General features: G+C 36.8%; 1 protein-coding gene across 5 annotated transcripts; it reads right to left on the bottom strand.

Annotated features, from left to right (window-relative positions):
* Window positions 1–2,406: 2,406 nt before the first annotated feature.
* LOC148862010 (Protein prenylyltransferase superfamily protein) lies at window positions 2,407–20,808 on the bottom strand. Of its 5 annotated transcripts, none has more exons than XM_088986683.1 (11): window positions 20,590–20,808; window positions 20,134–20,236; window positions 17,635–18,036; window positions 16,515–16,622; window positions 14,871–14,961; window positions 9,955–10,023; window positions 9,554–9,631; window positions 8,164–8,256; window positions 3,670–3,720; window positions 3,117–3,353; window positions 2,407–2,835 (listed from the first exon to the last, which is right to left on the bottom strand). In XM_088986683.1, the coding sequence occupies exons 2-11, from the start codon at window positions 20,217–20,219 to the stop codon at window positions 2,713–2,715; spliced, it is 1,338 nt and encodes a 445-aa protein (XP_088842809.1). In that variant the 5' UTR covers window positions 20,220–20,236; window positions 20,590–20,808; the 3' UTR covers window positions 2,407–2,712. The 5 variants fall into 5 exon arrangements, with proteins under 5 accessions (XP_088842809.1, XP_088842810.1, XP_088842808.1 ...); XM_088986684.1 differs by having other exon boundaries at window positions 20,134–20,381; window positions 20,590–20,726; XM_088986682.1 differs by having other exon boundaries at window positions 20,134–20,256; window positions 20,590–20,708.
* Between the last annotated feature and the right edge of the window lie 1,502 nt (window positions 20,809–22,310).

Raw genomic sequence — 22,310 nt, 5'->3', positions numbered from 1 at the left:
CAGCAATGCCTCATGCGAGTTCCCTGTAACAAATAAGGGCTCAATGATGCCAGAAAGACATGATACGGGAAAAGGTTATAACCAATCAACCAATATCATAAAAATAGTTATCAATCAGGTGGGTTTTCATCAAATTCATGGAGGTTGTGATTGGTCAAAGCCTTTCTGATATTACACCTTTCCAGCATCATATATTTTCCCATAAATAACATGAAATGAATTGGTCTGACTGGTTTAAAAAAACAAAAAACAACTATCCCAAATACGGCCCATAACTAAGACCCAGCCCATCCATCAGCAGGGCACGGCCCACACTACTGACAAAGCCCATTTTTCTTGGATTGGCTGGATTAAAAACGACTAAACAAGAATCAAGCCTCGTACGCTTGGTTGTAATAATAGCCTAAGTCTAACGAATCCGGGGTAGCTCAGTTAATCTGCAACATTGCCAAGCCCAACTAGGAACTGAGTCAACTGACTCCCAATTTTATATTGGGCCTTGGACTCTCTCAACAGAACCAAACTTGAAGATGGGCTAGCCTGATCAGGTTGCCGAATTCTAGCCCAACAATCGGAACCAGTTCAATCAAATCATCCAGAAACAAAATTGCCCTTTCTGAGTTGTGAAAGTGGGTGTTGGGCTTTTCAGTTTTCCCCTTTTCCTTTTTCTTTGATGAAGAACGTGATGGACAAGATGATTGGGTTAACCCAATTTGGTAGATTACACGTATGTGGCTGCAGAGTTTGTATCCATCTAATAATGGGTCCTCGTCCACGATTCATGCCACAATGAATGGGCTTCCTTCAGCCTCATTATTATCAGCATTTGATGCTTTGACCTTGTTTTTCATTCCACTTCTATTTTGGGTGAAAATTCGCTGTTTGGCAATAATGCAATATTAATTTTGTTTTTTTATTCCTAAGATATTTTTTGTTTCTAAAGAAGTTTGATAAATAGTTACAAGTTACAACTACTTATTGGGCATGGCCGTGGAGGGTCTTTTTGTCTGAACAGAACACACCAATTCTGAAAAAAAGATTCTCAAGTACTTCTGATCTTTTTGCTGGGATGGTACCTTCAACATGTGTTGGTGCATCCAAACAGGCCCCAATAAGTATGGCCAACAACTACCGCATTTGGAGGGTGGGCAATGGCCAATGGGCTACCTTTCTAAAAAGTAGGCTGCTATTTAAAAATGTATTTTTTAAGAGAAAAATGCAGTGGTTCACCAAAGTTTTATAAATTTTTAGTTCTTTACATAAAAATAGTAAAAAATAAAATTTCAGTTCAAATTATTCTTTTCTATATAGCTTATAAATCAACAGCTTAGCATGAGAATCAATTGATGGTGGTTCAATTGATAAGCTCTCTGGTTAGCTGTAGCAGGGACCTAGGATTAAATCCCCACTACCACTAGGGTTGGGGGTTAAGGGTTTAGATGGGCTACGCCTGTTGTGTAACCCTGTAAAACAAAAATATGTGCTTAGCATGAGATTCATAACCTAACTTAAAAAAATAATTACAAAAAAAAAAAATCAACTGATGGAGATAACCAAAAGCTCATGTTAAGCGATTTTTACTGCATTTTATTATTGAACCTGATAATCCATGAAACAAATCCATGTTAAACTAATAAAAATAAAGAAAAACCTGATAACCCATGGAAAGGAGCAATGATTTCTCTAAAATTTCATGTAAGAAGATTGGTCCACCCCAGGTGGACAAATTTGAGTTTTTACATTTGTTTAGGTCTAGGGTTCATATTTAGGTTAGCCTTTAACTTAACCCACTCCATCTAATTTACACTCCTATTTTATTAGAGAGAGCCAAAAGGAATTAAGAGAGATTTAAGAGAAAACAGGAATTTAATTGGGAGGGTAAATGTTATAAACTTTGATTATTTAGAGGGGAGGGGACACCCACCCACACGTGCGCGCGCACACAGATTTACGAATGGTCTTATTAGAGAACAAATATTTATGAGAATGAAGAACCATGAGTTTTAATTGTGACTTGCTATATTTTTAAATATGCACACGTGTGCGAAAGGAGAGGAGGTACATATGGGTTCTGTGATGAGAGAACCCCTCTCCTCTCCTCTTTCGTCTTTCTGATTTATACATATAGATGACTACACCATCACTATATGGCCATATGTACAATATCCAGATCTAATTTTTCCATTTTTGGCTTTTGGGGGAGGACGGAGGGGTTCTGCTCTGGCAACAACACGGACACACTAGATGAAATTTGGACCTTAGGAACTTCATCGCCAATGGCTGCAAGATAGCATGGGAACCAATTGATCTATAATCTAAAGTATCAACATTTTGAGAAGTAAATAAAGGGAAAACATTTTAACGTCTTATCAACCAAGAAAGGGAAAAAGACTTTAACATAACATGTTACAAAGTTCCAATAATTTAGTCTAATATAATATAGTTCCAGGCTTCCAGCAGTTATAACTGTATCAATCAAGGCTTGATATAATACAAGTTAATACTAGAACATTTTAACGTCTTATCAACCAAGGGCAAGATTTTCAGAACATGTTCCAAAGTTCAAATAATTTAGTCTAATCTAATAAAGTCCCAACAGTAACTTATAACTGTATCAATCATGACTTAATATAATACAGTATAATATTAGAACCCCATAGTTAAACCATGGTTACAACAAGTGATTGCACCAAAACTTGAAAATTTTCTCCATCAACTCATTAGACCATTCCAAAGCTGAGCCTTTGCTGGGTCTACCTTATTTAGCAAATCCCTGAGGTCTCCAATTCCCTTTAGTTTCTCTTCGAGCTCAGTTCTTTGAGAGTGTGGAATTTGCTGATAAATATTAATGGATGGTAAGAATCATATTTGGCAACATAATGAAGAATGCTAGCCATACAGCTTTTTTCTTTTTTTGATCAGTAACTGAATGCTAGTAGTCATACAGATTAATCAAACCATGCTTGCATACAGTGGCCTTGAAAACCAGATGCAAATACAGTTTGACCAACCCCTGTGGACAGCATGGTCCAGGATCAAAAACATATGATGTATGCTTAATTTGATAAGAAAGAAGTTAACATGCAAGAAGAAAAGAAAATCAAAGATTCTACTACCTTTGACATCCAGAAAACATAAGCAGCCACAAACGTTACTTGTGCTTGGCCATCCTCAAAATCATCATCCAGAATGGCCAAACAAGTATGAAGGAGTTCCACTTCATTATCCATAAAGATGTACAGGTCACGGTTTTTGCCATGGTCATCTTCTGAGTGGCAGGGTGTGTACTGAATGTTAGAAACAAAATGCTTCACCCAATATTGAGAGAGGAACCGACGATGAACCCATAAAGCCTGAGAGTGTTAAGCCCCAAGAAAATAAAATGGATCCATAAGAAATCCAAACACAACTCAGATATGGTGGTGGTTTGCAGTATGTTAGCCCTTAAAAGGTAATTAAATTTGACTAGGAAACATGAAAAAAATTATGACAGTAAATAAGACTAATTTAAACTAAAAAAGAACATAGTTTTTAAATCCTCTTTTCAAGTTTAGGGGCCTATGTCACTCAGGTGATCGTGAAGAATCACTTTATTTTAACAGCTTTACTAAAAACTTGAGCTGATACTGAAAATGCAATAGGAGTTTTATCAACATTGTAGTCATATACCTCTCTCCCTATGTAGCGCTTGATCAACATTTCATCCCAGTCAAGCTCCTCCTGCCAAAACACAATAGAGTGAAGTTCCTTTATTTATTTATTTAAAAAAGGGCCAGCCAAGACCTGTTACCCAGCAAAAAATTCAACATGTTAACAAACAAGCATAAGAAATACATAATCATAAAAAATAGGATTCCTAAGAATGGTTAACAAGCAATTCCAATTCACAAAAACCCCCGACAAAAAGTAAGCAGGGTTAGGCAAGCTCTGACATTATAAATTAATATGGAACCTCTTGCATTGTAAAACAAATGATATATGGTTAACCGGAAATTTAGTGTTGGCACAACAATCTCCTTGAGGAGATTCAAAGTTAGAAATCCATCATAAATAAATAAACAAGAGAAATGAGTTGGGGAGACCACCTGCAAGCTTGCAAGAATGGTTTGGACGAAACCTTTGGGGCTGTTTGAAGTTAGTTTCTGTTTCCCAAAAGATTTGATATCTCTCCTGTGGTGCTGGCAGCTGAATGGTTTGTCCAATAAAGGGAAAGTCTTGTGGGAAGTAATTCCGGAAGCAAGATTTGGTCTTTATGGACAGAGTGAAATAGGAGAATTTTTTAGAATAAACACAATACAGTAGATACAATATTAAAAGGCTTATGAGGCAGAATTTACTAATGGGCAGCAGTTCACAGACAGCTAAAGGATATATACCTTTCAACTCTTTTTTCGATAATAGGAATCTTTTTGTATCTAGATCTGCAGTGTAATCAACTTCTCAGTGGTTTCCCTGTACAATTTCTTTTTGAACAGGGCCTTGTATATTTTGTTCAGTTTCCTATAACACATTAACTTTTCTCAAAAAGAATTGGGAAGACCATCTGCATGGTAAAAGTCAGCATAGATGCCCCCACGAACTTGGGAATTTCTGACCAGAGAAAGAGTACATCACTTCACTATGGGAGTCAATAAAACTTGTACAAGAGTGCAAATGTGATATATGATTTTGGATATGATCAAGGGCTCACTGGTAGGAGATTGTAACCTAAATGGGAGCATTAAGATGGTTAGATAGTCTAACTTGTGGCTCTGGTCCCTAATTCCCTGATGCCCAGTACAAAGGCTTGCTAAATCATCTAAGCCCTGACCCAACTATATGGGGTTGGCTACATAGATCCCATTTTGTCATTCTGTTTGGTTTAGTGCCATATCTGTTGTTAAAAATAGACAAATCAGGATCCATGACCTAAAAATTTCGCAAAAGTTTTAATACCAGCTGCCAACCTGAGACAACCCTCCTTTATCCAGGCTTGGGACCATCAATGTAAGACAAGCTCACACAATTGGATTTTTTTTTAAGATAAAAAAAGAAAAAAAGATACATCCTAAAAACTATCCAAATTACAAATTTGATGTTCCAAAGTCTCCCCTAATCTGTCACTCAAAGTTATTGATAGCTGCGACAGAGTTATTGATAGCTGCCACAATCTTTTCCATGTTCCAGTGTTTGTCTTCAAAGACTTCTGTTTCTCTCTTTCCAAGTGTTCCAGCAAATAGCGAAAGGTAAGCAGCTCCAAAGAATCCTTGCTTTTTTACTTCCTCTTATCTTTGGTCACGTAGAAAAAGATTCTGCAGAATTTCCTGGCTGAAAATTTGGAATTTCAAACATTAATGTGAAGAAGCTCCACAAGAAGCCAGCAACCTTACAATGAAGAAAAAGATGTGTAACAGTTTCCTCCTGTTCTTGGCAGAGAAAGCACATATTGGCCATGCAAAAGCCTCTGGACTTCATGTGATCTATTGTCAAAATACTGTCCATAGCCAAAGCCATGCAAAAGCCTCAATCCTTGGAGGGATTGGATTTCCCCAAACACCATCTATCTGAGTTTGATATGAGTCATCCTTAACAATTGACATATAAAAGGATTTGACAGAACTTCCCATTTGAATGCTCCTTCCACCACAGTTCATCCCTTGTTTGTGAAGATAACTTCATCTCCTCTAATTTCTCCAGCAGGTGCAAACATTCCTCAACCTCTCACACAATTGGAATTTCACACTGGCAGAGTTTCACACAAGGCTTGCCACATGCGAACATGTAACAATTGCACTGCAGGATCTCAAGTTTGGGTTAGAAATGTCCAGCCCAGGTATGATCAATTAGTAGTTCCAAAACAAAGAAATTCCCCTTGGTTGTGCTTGAGATAGATGGAATCAATAGTCAAGATACCAAAGGCCATACTTTCAATCCAGCTACAAGATTTAAATAAGCAAAACTGTGAGGAACCTAGGAAGCCCTTGATGCTCTAACTGGTTGGTTCTGGCCTGTTCACTATGGGGATGAAATCAAACACCAACCATTGAGGATGATAATGTAATATTTAGGACAAAAAGAAGCACCTAGCAGGAAATTTTCTCAAAAAAGTTCTACTGAGAACAAAGGTGTCAAATGGATCGCAGGAAGTACTTATTGATCAATCTATTTGTTATTAACAAGAAATTAAATTAACCCGTCATAGTTGTCATTGACTGGACAACAACTGAGCACCTGTGACCTAGTAGTTGTTTAGGCAATTATCTTTTATATGAAAAAATAGGTGATTTTAGTTTCTTTCTCAAGTCTCTTAGGAATTATCTTGTTCCCCGGTTGGTGTAAGCAACTAGAGAACATTAAAAGCTACTAACACAAGAAACACTGAAAGGGGATTTTTAAAAAACATTATATGGTCTAAGCAAAACTAAGCAAAGGATCTCTGTGCTATTAATGCAAGAGGGACACATAAAGAGACTGTCTATGCTAATTAAAAGAACAGAAGAAGACAGACATATGAAGTGATGGAGTCATTATTTTGAATGAAACAAAGATATAGAGAAGAGAATATATGGGTGTGTTAATTGCAGAGAAAAGGAAAAAAAATGAGACTCTTCAAGTTGAAAATTATTCTTTTATAACAATATGATATGGTATAGCACCACTACAGTTGAAATTATTACATCTTCTATAATGGAAACACCAACATGAGGTACAAGACGATTCCAAAGAAAATGTCTTATTGCCTAGGCATCAACTTGACAACAATGAAACCTGATAATGGTTAGTCCTAGATCACAAGTCAATAAATGATCAAATCAAACAACCACCATTAAGGGTGACAAAATGTTTAAAATAGATTAGAGATGTGCAAAGCACCACTAATATTTTACTGATCAATTTTGGGTTGAACTATGAATACCATAATAATATTTATAGCATTTCATGTTTTACTATGTTTTATTTTCTAGATTTAAGACTGCAACTCCACTTTGATTGGATGGTTGAAAGGTAGAAAAAGGTGAAAACTTTCACCATTAGAAAAAAAAAAAAAAAAGGATAATAGTAAGCGGAACCAATCCTCACCATTAGCTTTGCAGAAAAAAAAGCCATTTTTGGGTTTGTCTTCTAACTGGTGTATTCTTTGCAAAACTAATTGTGAGGATTGTTTACACTTACTATTATCCTGTTCTTTTGCTGCAGCTAATTGGAATTGGGTTTCTGCTTTATTTGGGTGCAGGTGGAACTTACCTACAAATGTAAGTCTGCTGTTCGATCCGTCTTTCTTTGTAAAGAGGGAGAAATATGTGGAAATGTATTAGAGCACCTGCCCCCTGGACAATTTGGGAAGGAAGGAATGCAAGAATATTCCAAGAAAAAGAAAGAATCCTTAAATGTCAAGGATTGCATCTTAACAAGGTCAATACATTGGTTGAGAACTACGGGTTCCTTCCAATTCTTTTCCTTTGAAGATCTTCGGAGGAATTGGTCAACAGTGGTAGTTAGCTCTTCTAGGAAGGATAGGGTCACTATAGAGTGGGTTCCTCTTCTTGAAGTGTAAGTTGAATTTTGATGGAAGTAGTTAGGGTATTAGCAGCTTTACAAGGTATTCAAATTGCGAATCAATTTGGTGTGGAGAATTTAATAATTGAAAGAGACACTACAATTGTTGTGGGGTGGCTGGCAGACCCGGATTCAGTGGTTTGATGGTACAAGGATCTCTTAAAGAAAGCTAATGGTTAACAAGAAACATGAATATTACCTTACATTGGGTGGGCAGGTCGGTGAGTGCCTTGGCTGATTGTCTTGCCAAACAAGGGGCTAACAGGGAAAATCTGTACTGGACTGCTTTGTAAGGTGTTTTTTCTAGTGTCTTAATGTAATCATTACTTAGTAAGGAGAGGTCGCACCCCGTGCCTCTCCTTGGGATGCTTGTAACAGTTTTCATCCTTCGGTAATAAAATCATACTTCAATTATAATAAAAAAAGGTGAAAACTAAGGGTTTCAGATAGCAAGAAAAAGTTTCCCAAGGTCTTTGTCGCATAGGGAAACCATGGGAAAAAGAGATATATAATGAACAGGATCACCCATTTCATTTAAAAAGTTAACTCAAGAGAACAGTCATGAATTAGAGAGAGAGAGAGAGCTTTGCTACCGGTCATGATCTTTGTAATACACTAATAACAGACCTTCCAAATTTGATAGAGGCCCATCATGTTACTGGAGCACAAGTCATTCTCCTGATTCAAGCAGATGTCCTCCAGCATCCTAAGCATTAACCGCTGTCAATAACACAAAACAGTAAGATGCATGAAGGCTTCAAAATAGATCACAAAGGGAGCATCTGTTGGGGCGGGGGGAAGAAACCCAATTTCAAACTGTCCTTGTTGATGTTTGATATTTGATCACTGTCAGTACCTTGGTGTAGGTACAGGATCATGCTTTATTCTATCAATTTTTGCATAAAGCAATAGCCCCCATTCCCAGTTACCATATACCTGGCAACATACTGACCAATTCTTTAAAAAGATATAGGTGCAAGGCAAGTCACGAGGATCTTCTAATGCATGCAGCATAAGCCGCATCAGATCTCACTCTCTCAAGAAGAAAGATGAACAAAATTGAGAAAAAATAAGTATAAGAACTACGAATAAATGTACTATATTTTTTTTAAAGAGTGTTTTGGGTAGGCTTGGGGCCGTGATAACTTGCCACCTGCCCCCTGTTTCAAGAATGAGGACTTACCAATGAATGGGTTCCAACTTCCAACTAAAACTATGGTTATACCATAAATCAATTTAATCAAATGACTTTTAATCATCTGATTTAGGCATTATCATTAGTACTTATGAAATTTAAGAATAACCGCTCACCATGTATTTAAATGCAGTAGTATCAGAGCACTATGACCTTCTGTACAGGATAAATTTTGACCAAGCTTTCTAATTAGGACCAATCTGACAATGGGTTCCAATGCTCCGGACATGGGATAAGTGGCAAGTTATAGGAGTCCTAGACCCATATACTGGTAATGTGTCCCAATACCTAGCTTTAGCCATATGTTCATATAAAAAGAGTGCATAGATGAATTAATCATCATATAAACAAGGATCATAAAGTACTAAAGAGCTTTTAATGGAAAAAAGCAAATGCATTCTTATCATAAAACAGAACCTCAAATAGTGTTAAACAAACTAAATATTTAGACAAATTACAAATAGACAGACAGAAAACTTTGAATTCATCTTCAAATCCGTCATGTGATGAGAATCCCATTATAAAACACATTCTCTTAATAGAGGGTTTTCCTTAAGCCTCACCATGAGGCAAGCCTGATTAGACTGTTCATGGGCCAGGCCTGGGTTCAGGTTTTGCCAAAATTTGATTGGGCCCAACCTGAACCTCAAGCTGAAGCAACGTAAAGCTGAGAACGATGGGCTGCCCCTGCCCATGAACAGGTCTAAGCCAGATAGGACTTTAAAAAACTGGTTTAACTTGCCAAGGGTTCTTTGCCAAGTTATGATGCTTTTACAGTAATCCTAATATGTGATGTAATCATGTAAACAACATTAGACTCACTTTGCGATATTGAAAGCAGCAATTATCTGCGATATGTAACTCCGCCCATTTTCTTGATTTGTTGAACTCATCTAGAACCTGAATAAATGCACCCAGGTCTATTTATCATATACAACCCAATAACACTGTCCTAGTTATAATTTCCAAAGATACTTTATCAATGCATCAGGAGAATTGATACATGAGGTCAAAAGAATTGAACAAAAAAGTTAAGGTAAAAAGGGAGATACAGAAGGTCAAAAAAGGAAAAATAATGACTTGCAATTGTTGACTACAATTGCAAGGCTTAGTTGCATAGAGTAGTAGAGTTGTTAGCTACAACTTGGCTGTTTAATATCACACTTTCCATTTTATCTTTTCAATCATCCAAAATAGCAATTTCAATATTTATAGAATCAAACCTGATCTTTTGTCATGTAGGAAACAAGCCAACAACGATGATGCCATGCACGATAGTTCATTTTTGATCTCTGAGCAACAGAAAGGCCATTAATTAGTATAAAAGTTTTGTTCCTTTTGCAGCTGCAACCAGAGAGAGAGAGAGAGAGAGAGAGAGAGAGAGAGAGAGAGATTATGGTGTAATTCCAGACTGCACATTACATGACATAGTAAATAAGGGCTTGAAAACATAATAAAGTCCTGAAATAGCATTATAATGTCATAGAACTCCTAGTATGCGACAACTATCTTTGCATCCTACTTTTAACCAGGCCATCCACTAGTTTGTTATGCTTGCTCCAAACCCCCTAAATGGTAGTTCTGACTTCCCTTTGATTTCATAATTCATATCTACCAAGTTTTGTATGATGACAAGGATATTTATCTAGAGATAGTATTATAACATGGTATTTTAAACTGTTGATCACTGGAGAGGTGAGAAACTTCAGGCCGGAAGGGAGGTGGCGTGTGTAGACGACCATTGAAGCAAAAAACTTCCTATTTGAGCAGGGAAGGACAAAGGGGGAGGCTCATCTGAAAATCAGAGAAGGCAGCAGGGCAACAGTCTTCCTACCAGGTGAAGCTAAGAGTAGGATGACATAACAAGGAATTTCGATGATAAAGCAAGAGTGGCTAGAAATCCATCACTGCATTGGAGCTAATTATTTGTGCAGATCCCAGATCAGTGACTAGTCTTTAGTCACCATTTCAAAATATTAGGGGTGTTGCAGTAGGGACAATTGATGGAAGTTCAAGTGAGGCAAAGGTGAGGAAAGATATTGAGCTGAGAAACGGTGTGGCGACTAATATAGAAGCAAAGGTGAGGGACACCGCAAGCTGCATTGAAGCAGAAGTTACTACAATTGAGGTTTGTCATGTTGTTGGGATTTGCAAAAGCAGTACAAGTGGGGAGAGCGCAAAGGAAGTAGCAGAGCCAAGAACAGTAGCAGAGTTTGATACTGAAGCAGTGAGGAGCATCTTTATTGGTAGTGGTGACTTTAGGGAACAAAGGAACGAGGTAGTTTCTGTCCCTGAATTTTCGGACATCGGACCTTGGTTTGGGGGGATCCACCATTGAGAAGTCTGTAGGTGATGACTAAGGTGCCGTTTGGAAAGTCTTTCTAGAAAGATCTTCCAGCAGCCTAGATGGCTAAAAGACATATTGAACTTTTGGGGTCTTGTCTTTAAAGACAGACCATTTGGTAAGCAGTTCGGTCTACCAAACTTTTAAAAACGTGTTTAGAGGCTATCTATCACACAGAAAGACTAGAAAGCTTCATTTGAAGTTTCTTGAAATTCGGCATTTTTTATCTTGTTGGGTCTTTCCATACACGCGTCCTCTCATCTTTCCAGCTTCTGGTTACCAAACGGAAAAAAAGACCGATTTTTTGTCTTTCAAGCTTGCCAAAGCCCAAAAGACCGCACAAAAAGACTTGCCAAACGCCGCTTAAGTTACAGAAGTGTGTTGGAAAGTTAGGCAAGGTTTTGGATAGGAAGAGGGATCCAATGAACGTGGTCGCAGAGAGCTTTGCATCAGTCCTAAGAAATCTAGAGGAATTAGCAATGGTCATCTCACTCATGTAACAAAGGTGTTTTCACACTTAAGGGAGGGTATTTTAGAAAATGAACCTTGTAATGGATTCAAAAGAATTTATAAGAAGAAAGGTTTGAGATATAAAGAATGTTTTCAAAAAGAGCTTGGTAAAAAAGTTTCGCTGGCCTTGAAAAATAGGCTAATGGAAAAAGGAAGGTCGGGGTATGATCATGTCCCTCAGGATGAGGACGTGGAAGTTCCTGTTCGAGGAAGGAAATCAGCAGGAAGATTTATGTGATTTGGGTGACATTTGAGGGTGGTTTGCAGTGCTCTGATAATAAGGTTGGTAATGATGGAGTGACGAAGAAGATTCAGGCAAGTGTGGATTTGATTTAAATAAGATGGTTGATAGAGAGATGGAGGTAGCTAGATCTTTGGGCGTGTTCTTTTAGGGCGGAGAGGATTTTGTAAGAAGAGCTTTTGAAGAGTATGAGAAGAGTATCATATGAAAATTCCATCAGGGAAGGGGGTGAAGCATGGAATGAGGACCACGAGCAGAAAGCTGACTTCAATGGAGAGATTGGGGTAGTTGGAAGGAGGATGGTGTTGCGTTGGTAGGCAAAGAAGGTTTTCCGTTTTTCTCTTAAGTTTTGATTGTGAGGGTGTGAAGGAGGGCAGCAAATGTTTTCATTTGGAAATCTTCTTTGCTTGTACTCATTGGATTGATGGCAGGTTGTGTCGTTGTCTGGGCATTGGCCACTTCAAGTGTTGGGAGGTGTTAGAGCTGTGAAGTTGTATTGTTGTCTGTTTCTTCTTGGGTATTTAGGTTGCCTCAACACATGCTTTCTTTTTTGCTTTTTCAATAAAATTTTTCTTCTTACTATAAAAAATAATAGAGCTAAAATGGAGGTATAGATGGAGATCATGGTGGACATGGTGGGGTATGGTGATATATTCAGAGGACATGGACCAGGAAGAATGTAGGTATTGCATATATTGTGACAGAGAGAGAGGATCCTACTTAACTATTGCCATGATCTACATGTTTTTTGGGTTTGTTCTCATTGTGGGAATGAAGGTCATACAATTGGTCTTTTTTAATTAGAAACAGATATTTACATTAAGAAAATAAGTGATTACAAAATGCCAAGCGTCCCAAGCTGTGGGAATAGGACACTTATAGATGATATTACCTTACAATGCCTCCCAAAACAAATGAATCCTGTTTACCTGTTTACCCCTTGTTTGGCCAAGGAACCTTCCAAACAATTTGCTGATCTTCTAGTCTATAAGACCCACATATCTCTTGCTAAACTTCTCACGTCCTTCAAAGTTTGTCTATGGGCCCAAACTCCTAAGTTGTTCGATTGCATCCAACTTACTAGCACTTTGGAATCACTTTCTATTTCAAATTGCTTGAGCCCCAATTGCTTTGCTTCAACCCTTAGAGACCCAATAATTCTGCACTCAATGCATCCCCATACCTATTGGCCCCGAGTGTAAAGCTACATTTCTCCCCTCACAATCCCTAAATGCTCCCCCCCCTAAAACCAAATGCCAGATGACCATTGATTGCCAAATGATCTTCCACCAAAGCTTAATTTAATCATTTAAAGATCTGGAGGAATTCATAGTAGATATACGTGTCGAAGATGCTGCAACAATACCCTATCCACTAATGATGTCAGCTGTTGAGAATTCTTTAAAAGCTTCATCTGTTCTAACCCATACTATCAATGATTGCCTTTGTTTTGCTTGCTGCTTCAAAGAGCCTTTTATTCCTTTCTTCCCATATGGACCAGACAATAATAGCTCTTGTGGCTCTCCACATAATTCTATGTGGTCTCTGTGCTCATACCTATAAGTGCTTCCTTTGGAGTATAACCAGAAACCATATCCAGTGCATGCTTTTATTGTGACCACTGCCCACCAGACATGCACCATGCATTCATTATTGATTTATTGGAGATTCTTCTCCTTTAGTGATAATGGCCACCCCTCTAATATTTTGCTGGTTTGATGGTGAATCCCATTCAACAAAGTTGTTTTTACTCAGACCTTTCCACTCTCCTTTGAGTCCCCACTTCCCCAGTAAGTTGAGCCTCTGCAGCAAATATCAACTCAACTCCTAATATTTCTTCGCCTCCTGCCCCTTACCACGGTAATCCATGCTACCAATACAGGATTTTTCCACTAGGTTGCCTTCCTCATCTTTGTTGTGTAACATCAAGCATATCTAGGATTTGAATGCAAAGAAAATTGTTTCTACCCCTCCAAGCTTAGAAATTTGTGGACCGGGCAGGCCGAGTTAGAAATGATCACACCCTATTTGGCATTCACCATGCCAAATCTTCTAAGAGAAGTCTAGCATACAACTTTTTTTACTAGAAACAAGGAACATCCTATGCCATAAGCCATGCAGAAGACCTTCCATGAATACATAAAGTGGCACTACTTAACAAAAAGAAACAAATATTGTAACTTGAATGCCATTAGAATAAATTCTATTGTTTGGTATTCTGAGTGCATACACATATCATTGTTCCAGCCCTTTTTTTGGAAAGATGCAAGTAAATATTTATATTAAGAAGAAGAAGATCCCTCAAAAAAGGCTATACAAAAAGGAGTCCTGGTTAGGGGTGAGCACTATTCAGTTAAAACCAAAAATTTTCAGTTTTTGGTTAAATTGGTTCGGTTAATTCGATTTTTGGTTTTGATTTTAAGAATTAGAAATTCGGTTAACCAAACTTTCTATTATTATATATAATATGTATTATGTAATATATTATATATTATATATTTATATATTAATATATAATAAAATGAAATTTGATTTCATAATATATAATATATAATAAAGTATATATTATTAAAATTCAATTTTAACCGAAATAACTGAAAACAAAACCGAAAATTTCGGTTTCGGTTATTTCAGCTTTTCTATAATTCATATTTTTTAGTTCGGTTTTTATTTTTTAGTTCGGTTTTTTAAATTCCAGTTTATTCAGTTCAGTTCTTAACCGAATAAACCAAATGCTCACCCCTAGTCCTGGTCATTGCTAGTTGGCAATTCAACTCTATACATCATGAACTTGCCGGATATCCCTATCCAAGTTTAACATTTCATTTTTCTTATTAGAAATGAGACAGATAAAGAAGCATAGGAATAAGATTTGAAGTAAAGGAGAAATTGGCCCATTGTAGCAAAAGAAATTAGGCATCAATTGTAAAAAAACTATTAGTCCTAATTCCTAAAACCACAAATCCAACTTAGCAATATCAAAATGATGAGTTAATAAACCTTCAGTAATTAATGTTATCCATTTCTGGAACTGAAAAATAAACCTCAGCTATTTTCTCCACCAGCTCAGATTCTTTCACCACGACCTCTTGCAGGTTTGGATACTTGCCAGCGATTGATTTGATCACCCAACGTCTGCCAATAACTGATATATAGTATAAAGAGAACAAACAAGACTTGAAAAGATACTTATGGAATAAAGAAAAATATTATAGAATTGTCTTAAAAGATTTTTAAAATTCTTGAGATGAGGAATTCCATAATATAAGTGGAATTGTGGAAGGTAAATGTAACTAAAAAAATTATTGTATTGTCCTTGAATATTAAAATGATGATATAAAAGAACTGTCCACAAATGAAGCAAATGATATGACAAGAAACCCTGGGATTTGGATCTCACTTGTGATCTTAGACTAGAGGTGCTCAAGGCCAATATCAACTCTAGACCTTCTAAAAGAGGTTTTTTTTGTCTCGTATAAAGCTTGCTAAATTTGGAGCTTGAACTCCAATGCTCAGTTTTCTTGTACCTCCCTTTTTAAGGCTTTTTGCTCCACACTTGCATCTACTACAGGCATTCCTATGAAAGCTTTATGGTGAGAAGATACCACTCAAAATTAGGCTTTCAGCTAGTATGCATTTCATGAAAAAAATCAATACCCTTGACAAGCTTCAAAGAAGGACTTATTTGTGCCCATCGCCCCATGTGTTCCTTCCTTGTAGTGTAAATGGTGAAAGTGCTATCCACCTGCTAATCTCCAATCAATTTGCATCTTGTATTTGGAAGCTTCCCCCCCCCCCCCCATACAACATGGAATTGTTTGGACCCTCCTTTTTGTCACCAACAAAGAAGAGAGGTAAAATTATATGATAATGGGAGGTTATCTTATGTTGTTAATGGGAGGAAAGGAATGTAAGATTGTTTAGAGACAAAGGCTTGAAGCCATCATTGAGAAAGTAAAGATCAACATGGAAATCAGGTTAAGATTTTAAATGCTTTCATGCTTATACAACTGATAAAGTGATAATATCTTAAGAAATTGGCAACAAGTGGCATCTACATCTATGGATAGAACAGTGGAATCACCATAATGGTCTCCTCCAAGCCCAAACATGATCAAGCAAAATTTTGATGGCTGCACCATGGAGAATCCAAGTCCATCTGGAATAGGGGGGCTATTTAGGAGAGATTAATCAATCCAGGCTGAAATATTGGCTGTTCTACATGGATTACATCTGGCTAGGTCTATGAATCTCAAGGGCATTCTGATAGAAAGGAACTGTCATATAATCATAGTCATAGGATGGCTATGAAATTATGAAGCAGGACCATGGAAATATAGACATATAATGAAGGAAACCATGAAGCTAGCAGTAGAGGTACGGACAGCATACAGGTAGACTCTTAGATTGACCAACACAGTTACTGATGGGTTTGCAAAACATGGAGCAAAATGAAGAGAAATTTATTGGGGTTTAGTACCCCAATGGTAAAAGGATAATTATGTGTGTAGCTGAGCTTAGCTACTTTATCGGGGTCCTCTGCTTAGCACATGCATGTATATATATATACATTTTTTATTAATAACGATTTTAACAATTACTGATACAAAAAGCAAATGAGAAAGAATGCATTGACATTATCTTGCATTTTGCAAGCCATGAAACAAGATATGTTTACCCAGTCGTACCTATGGCTCCAAGCATGATCACTTTTCGGTGAATATGAAAGAATCAATGCTGATAATTTGAGTTCATCCATAAATAATGACAAAATCTCCTGCAAAACAACTAATTTCCTGCACAACAAAGAGAAGATACCGTTAGATAACAACAAAGGAAAAAATAGATGATATAATACACAAAACAGCAGAGGCTGCTACTAAAATATATCATTATCCCAAACTTGTTACTTGATGAGAAGAAGTCCTTAGAAAAATTACTTGAGCTACACAGAACTATTCCACAATCTTTTCAACATTACCAATAAAAAAACAGAATAAAAAATTCTCACTTTTTAGTTTATATGATAATGCATAGTCAGTAGTTTCCTTACCTATAACCTATAAGTAAGTACAACTTAGGAAGAAATTATAAATTATGGATTTGATAAACTCTGGAACCAATCAAAATTAACCAAGAGATAGAGAATTTCAAATGCAACCGGAAGAAGTTTTTTTCTCCTTTGAATGAATTGTCATGGACTGGAGTAATGTTTTACAAGTTGAAGGGTCTAGAAGAGCAACAAGCCAACCAAAAAGGCTATGGGTTGAAGTAGTAATAAATGAATAGGGGCCCATAATTTAAAAATGGATACGACACTGAACTGAGCTGAATGGAAGAACAAGATTCATGTAACTGACCCCACAAAGTAAGGGCAAGGCTTTAGTTGAGTTGAGTTGAATCAAGAATGAATTATCATGGTCAATCAACAAACAAGCCCAGAATTCTAATTGGCACTACATTCTTGAAAATAATGCACTACTTTTTACTGGCCTTAAAGGAATCCCTGAAACATATTGCATCAGGAACCGCATTTCCCCTCTATACCAAATTTTGCAGGCTCTACATTTCTGCATCATAGAGATGATGATATTAACTTGAACTCCAATGACATAAAAACTACAACTCTTTGTACAAAGATCATATCATGACCCTTGGTGAAAATGTCATACACTAAGCATCTAAGGTCCATTTCAACCATTTTGCCAAGAGAGGACAAAAGTAATTATTCAAAGTTCAAACACACAACTGAATGACTGAAACAAGAAAGAGAAGCTACATGCACCAAGTGTAGGAAAAAGGGAAAACCTGGAATTCCATGCAGTGCCAAAGTCGCAACTTAATAGCAAAAGAGCCTTGCTGTGTTTCATCACTTCACTTTCGAGAAAGTGTTTAGAAGCTAAATGTTGATCTTGTACGGTTTCAGCCACCGAGTTATCTGTCTTGGCAGGTAAGTTGATAAGCATCTTATACTGTTCAACAGAAGCCAAAAAGGCATTTTTAGCAGCATTGTACAGGGGAAAAAGAACTTCTGTTGAGACGGCCAACTTATGCTCTTGATTCCAAAAAATAGTCCCATCATGTGAGAAGGGATCAGTCATAAACATATTACGTTCCGATTGCTGTGAACTACTGACATGATTAATTGAGCTGCCTGCTTCTTCCTTTAGCGCCACTAACTGGGTTGGGTGAACAAAGCCTACTTCATCACTAGATACAAGCATCATCAAAATAAATAAATAAATGACTTAGAACAAATATAGGATGACCGGAAAATATTCTCTAAACAAGTGACCCAATGCATACTTCCTTTACCTCAGTAGAATGAAAAAATAATGGAGATGTAAGGTAGTCTATTAAGACAACATGGTTCTTGATCACTCGCAAAATATAGCTTCTTCTTTCATAAATTTGGAATTGCTTAAGCATCTCCATTAAAAACAAAAAAGTAACCATGGGACATTACTTGAGAGAGACATTTAGCATAAAAATTCAGTAACAATGAAATTACGGGATTCAGTAGAAGAACAAAGTGCAGTATCTTTGAAACATCAGAATATAGAGATTAGTCTAATATGGCCAATGAGGACACAAGAAAACTGTCTAATGCACAAAATAGAATAGCACTTTCAATAGGACACATCAACATTCTGGCACTAATCATAAGGAACCTATTAACCTAAGTTACTAGTGACTACAAATCACACAAGAAGGTAAAAGAAGAAGGGGAGAGATGGGGATATGAAACCCACTGCAAGTGTGGGGCACCATTATGCCCCTGGGTTGGTGTAACAGAGTCTTGGTTTACTTACCGTCAGAAGAACAGAGGGAGAAAAAGAGAGTATGGGAGGAAGAGAGAGAGAGAATAGGGTTGGCAAAATAATTGAGTTAACCATTTCATTGGTTTGCCAATAGCTTTATACAATCAGTTTAACAGCTTTTCCCACCAATACAAGAATATGAATTGTAATAACTAACTGACTCAACCACCCGGCTAACAAACTCATACAAGGTGCTGACATTTTGGCCTAGGGTCATTACAGGCACCTCCTATTCATCCCCATTTAAGAGTAATTCAGTCCTATGCATTTCCATGCAGAAAATATCAATCTCTTTCCTTCCTCAAAACCATGTAAATAGAGTCTTAAAAGCATATTTGATCAAACAAGAATGCCAACATATCAAGCAATATGTTTATATATTATATGTTCACAAAATTCTAATAGTATATTGATATGGCACTGAACAAAACAGAATAGAAAAGGATTCATGTAATTGACCCCATATAGTTGGGACAAGGTTTAGATGATGATGATGATGATGATTATATGATATGTATTTTTTATAAATTACCATGCAACTCAGACCTTCGCATACTTGCAAACATATCTAACCATGCTACACATAACATTACAATGCATCTCAAACTCAGCAATGCATCTCTAGATCTCATGGTATTGTACTATTGTTGACAAAACCCAGAGACACAAATATCAACTTTAATCTGGGTATAAGAACAAGTACTACCAAATCAAAAGACTTTCATGTATGACTATAACCATTTAGTACCTGGGGACTACTATTAGTAGTTCAAACTTCATACCAATTAAAGCAAAGCCCTCCTATCAAAGGGCTTCTTCATAAGACACGTTGTCACCTTCCTTTTAGGAAAACAACAAAAAAAAGGATCAACTTCAAGAGGAATTTTATTGGACACATGGTTAACTCCACTCTCACAGAAAAAAAAAAAAAAAAAAAAAAAAAAAACAAGGGATAAAAAAGGTACCCACTTCAAATGGGTGTGGGGCAATAATAAACAACCTTTCTAATTTAATTTCCTAACTCAAATAAAAGATTAAAGATTCACCATAAAGACTTTCAATTTTTTTAATTGAGGTGGGCGGTTAATTAGGAATTAAAGTTGATTTAATTTCCTAAATTAAATAAGAGACCCAACACAAGTCTACCACATGAGTAGTGAATCCCAAACAACATAATAGGTGTAGTTGCCCCATACTTAGTACAGGGTGACCACCTAGTTATAGATGAAAGTAACGTCCCATTAGTTAGTACCACTCAGTATGCCCGACATGAGATAAACGTGCTTAAATTGAGTATATAACTTCCATTTCAATGTTCGTAATGCTAGTTTTTATGCCACATTCATCAATCACAGTAGAAAACTCACTTAAAATAGCTATTGGCTGCGTATAACTGTAATTTGAGCATAATTTATATAAAATTACTTATTCGAGTGCATTGAACTCAGCAAGATGGAGAGAAAGAGAGAGAGGAAGAAGAATTTACATAAGAGTATCAGATTCCAGTATATGTTCCAATTGCCCCAACAGACGAAATTTGTAATCTTGAGAACTCGAGGAGTGCGTCATCATCTATGCTTTCTTCTTCTCTGCATTGGAAAAATTAAAACTAACAGAATTTAGTGAGTTGAATATTCATAAGTCAAGATCCAATCGAGTTGACTCGTTGGCTCCCAGTCTCTTCCGGAGCTCTTTTCAGCTCTCTGCGTCAGTGATTCGCAGACGCATGAGCTTCTGGAAGAAATTAAAAATATGAAAAAGAAAAACATTGTTAATCTACTTGATTTAGAAAAGAATAAATAAATCCGGCATAAATACGACAAGAAATTCGATTTATCGACACAAATGTAGAAAATATATAACTCAAATTCAATATAAACCTAAATGAATCCTCCCCGTTCCGATTAAAAAATGAATAAATCTGAAACTGAAAAGGAAATACCTTGAAAAGAGATTAAAATGCAGTAGAAGTTTCGACTTCGGGGATGAGCCCTAATAAATTGTTTTTTCTTTTTTTTTTGTTGGTAACAGACGAAAGAAACAGGCTACGCTACACAGAACGGGGTAGTTAAAAACTGCCAGCGTAAGGAGGAACCCTCAGCCCTCAGAAGCCAGCTACACTGTTGTTATCCCAAAGGTTAAAATTGAAAACCTAGGGCTCGGATTTCATCCAAGGTCCAAACCCAAGTTTATCAATCCAGACCAACTTGAACTTGATCTAATTCAATTCGCGCCGGATTCATGTTGGGCCTGGCCCAATCCAACCCAAGTTTAAATCACTGAAGTTGGGCCTGGTCAAATTACAACTCTAATATCACCTTTCCTTCCCTCCTCCAACTTTGAATCTAAGCAGAGGAAAGATGGAATTTATTATTAAAGGTAAGGGCATATTGGCCTTAAGAAAATTTAAGGGTAGAATTCAGTTAATTCGCATGGCAAATGTCCCATAAACGAAAATGGCATGAAAGTTGAAAAAATGATAACCAAATTAAATGAGAAGTAGTAACCGATATCATATAACTAGGGGTGTAAATGAACCAGGTTATAGTTGGACCAATCCCAATTAAAATCAATTTGTGTGAATTGGACGGACTAATAAGATATATTGAATTGGACCATCTTTAATGGATTTATATTAGACTGGATCAGATTGAACCAATATTCAATCAATTGACAGAAGATGTACTAGTGCCAATGGACTAAAATTGCATTGGAGCCAATCTAAATTAAAACCAATTTTGGTTGAAACATTGAATTAGATGAGTCCAAATTTGTTTCTCACAGAGCATGATTTTCAAAATCGGATCAGACTAGACGGTCGAAAAATTGGGAATCGATCACCTAACCGGTTTATTTTTCTTCAAAACTGTTTTTTTCCCCAAAACCGTTGATTTTGGTCAGCAAACCACTTAACCGGCCGGTTAACCGTTCCAACGGTTTTGACCGTTTTTTCAATTTTTTAATTTTTTGTCAGAACGGGCTAATCATTCGACCCGATAACCAGACCCCTAACCGGTTCTATCACCGGATCGATTTTAAAAACCATGTCACATACTGCACCTCACACCAACCTTTGTACTGGACACATATTGGACCACGTCGATTGGACCAATATCCAATCTAGCATTGTAATCCCAGTTCTACGCATTTTCTTTTCTAGCTTAAGATTAATTGTTTTCTTAATCGAGACAGGAAGGATTCATTTGGGTTCAAACTCAATTGAGGTTTACATTTTCTACATTTGCATTGATAAACCAAATTCTATGTTCTTTTTTTTTTTTTTTAATTTTGCATTTACTAATTCATTTCTAAATCGAGTTGCTTAACAATGTTTTCCTTTTCATATATTTAATTTGTTTAAGAAGTTCATCGTTTGTAAATCACTAACACAAAGGGCTGAAAAGAACTCCAAAATAGATTAAGAGCCAACCAAGTCAACTCGATTTGCTTTCACATATTTACTGAAGAAAGATCCTTGTGTTAAGCAATGTTTTCAATCCATTCTTGACCCAGCTGGTTGAACCATTCGAATTGTCACCCAGCTAAGATTATGGATCTGGTTCTATTAAGGCTCATTAAATGATTAAAATCATTGACTTTGTCAAGAACCATTCGACCCGATCAGTTCGACCGTTGACCTGTTCAACCCGGTGATCTGATAGT

The sequence above is a fragment of the Nelumbo lutea genome, chromosome 4, assembly GCF_056320005.1.
Source record: "Nelumbo lutea isolate HS-2025 chromosome 4, American lotus-T2T, whole genome shotgun sequence".
NCBI classification, from domain to species: Eukaryota; Viridiplantae; Streptophyta; class Magnoliopsida; order Proteales; family Nelumbonaceae; genus Nelumbo; species Nelumbo lutea.
This window is presented reverse-complemented; position numbering and strand designations above follow the sequence as displayed.

What these genes read in the sequence shown, in the direction of transcription:
- LOC148862010 (XM_088986683.1), bottom strand. Translation starts at nt 20,219, where the DNA reads ATGATGACGCACTCCTCGAGTTCTCAAGATTACAAATTTCGTCTGTTG. An exon ending in CTGGAATCTGATACTCTTAT is followed by an intron (nt 18,037 to 20,133) that starts GTAAATTCTTCT and finishes GCTTGTATCTAG; the next exon opens with TGATGAAGTAGGCTTTGTTC. An exon ending in GCTGCTTTCAATATCGCAAA is followed by an intron (nt 8,257 to 9,553) that starts GTGAGTCTAATG and finishes TGTTATTGACAG; the next exon opens with CGGTTAATGCTTAGGATGCT.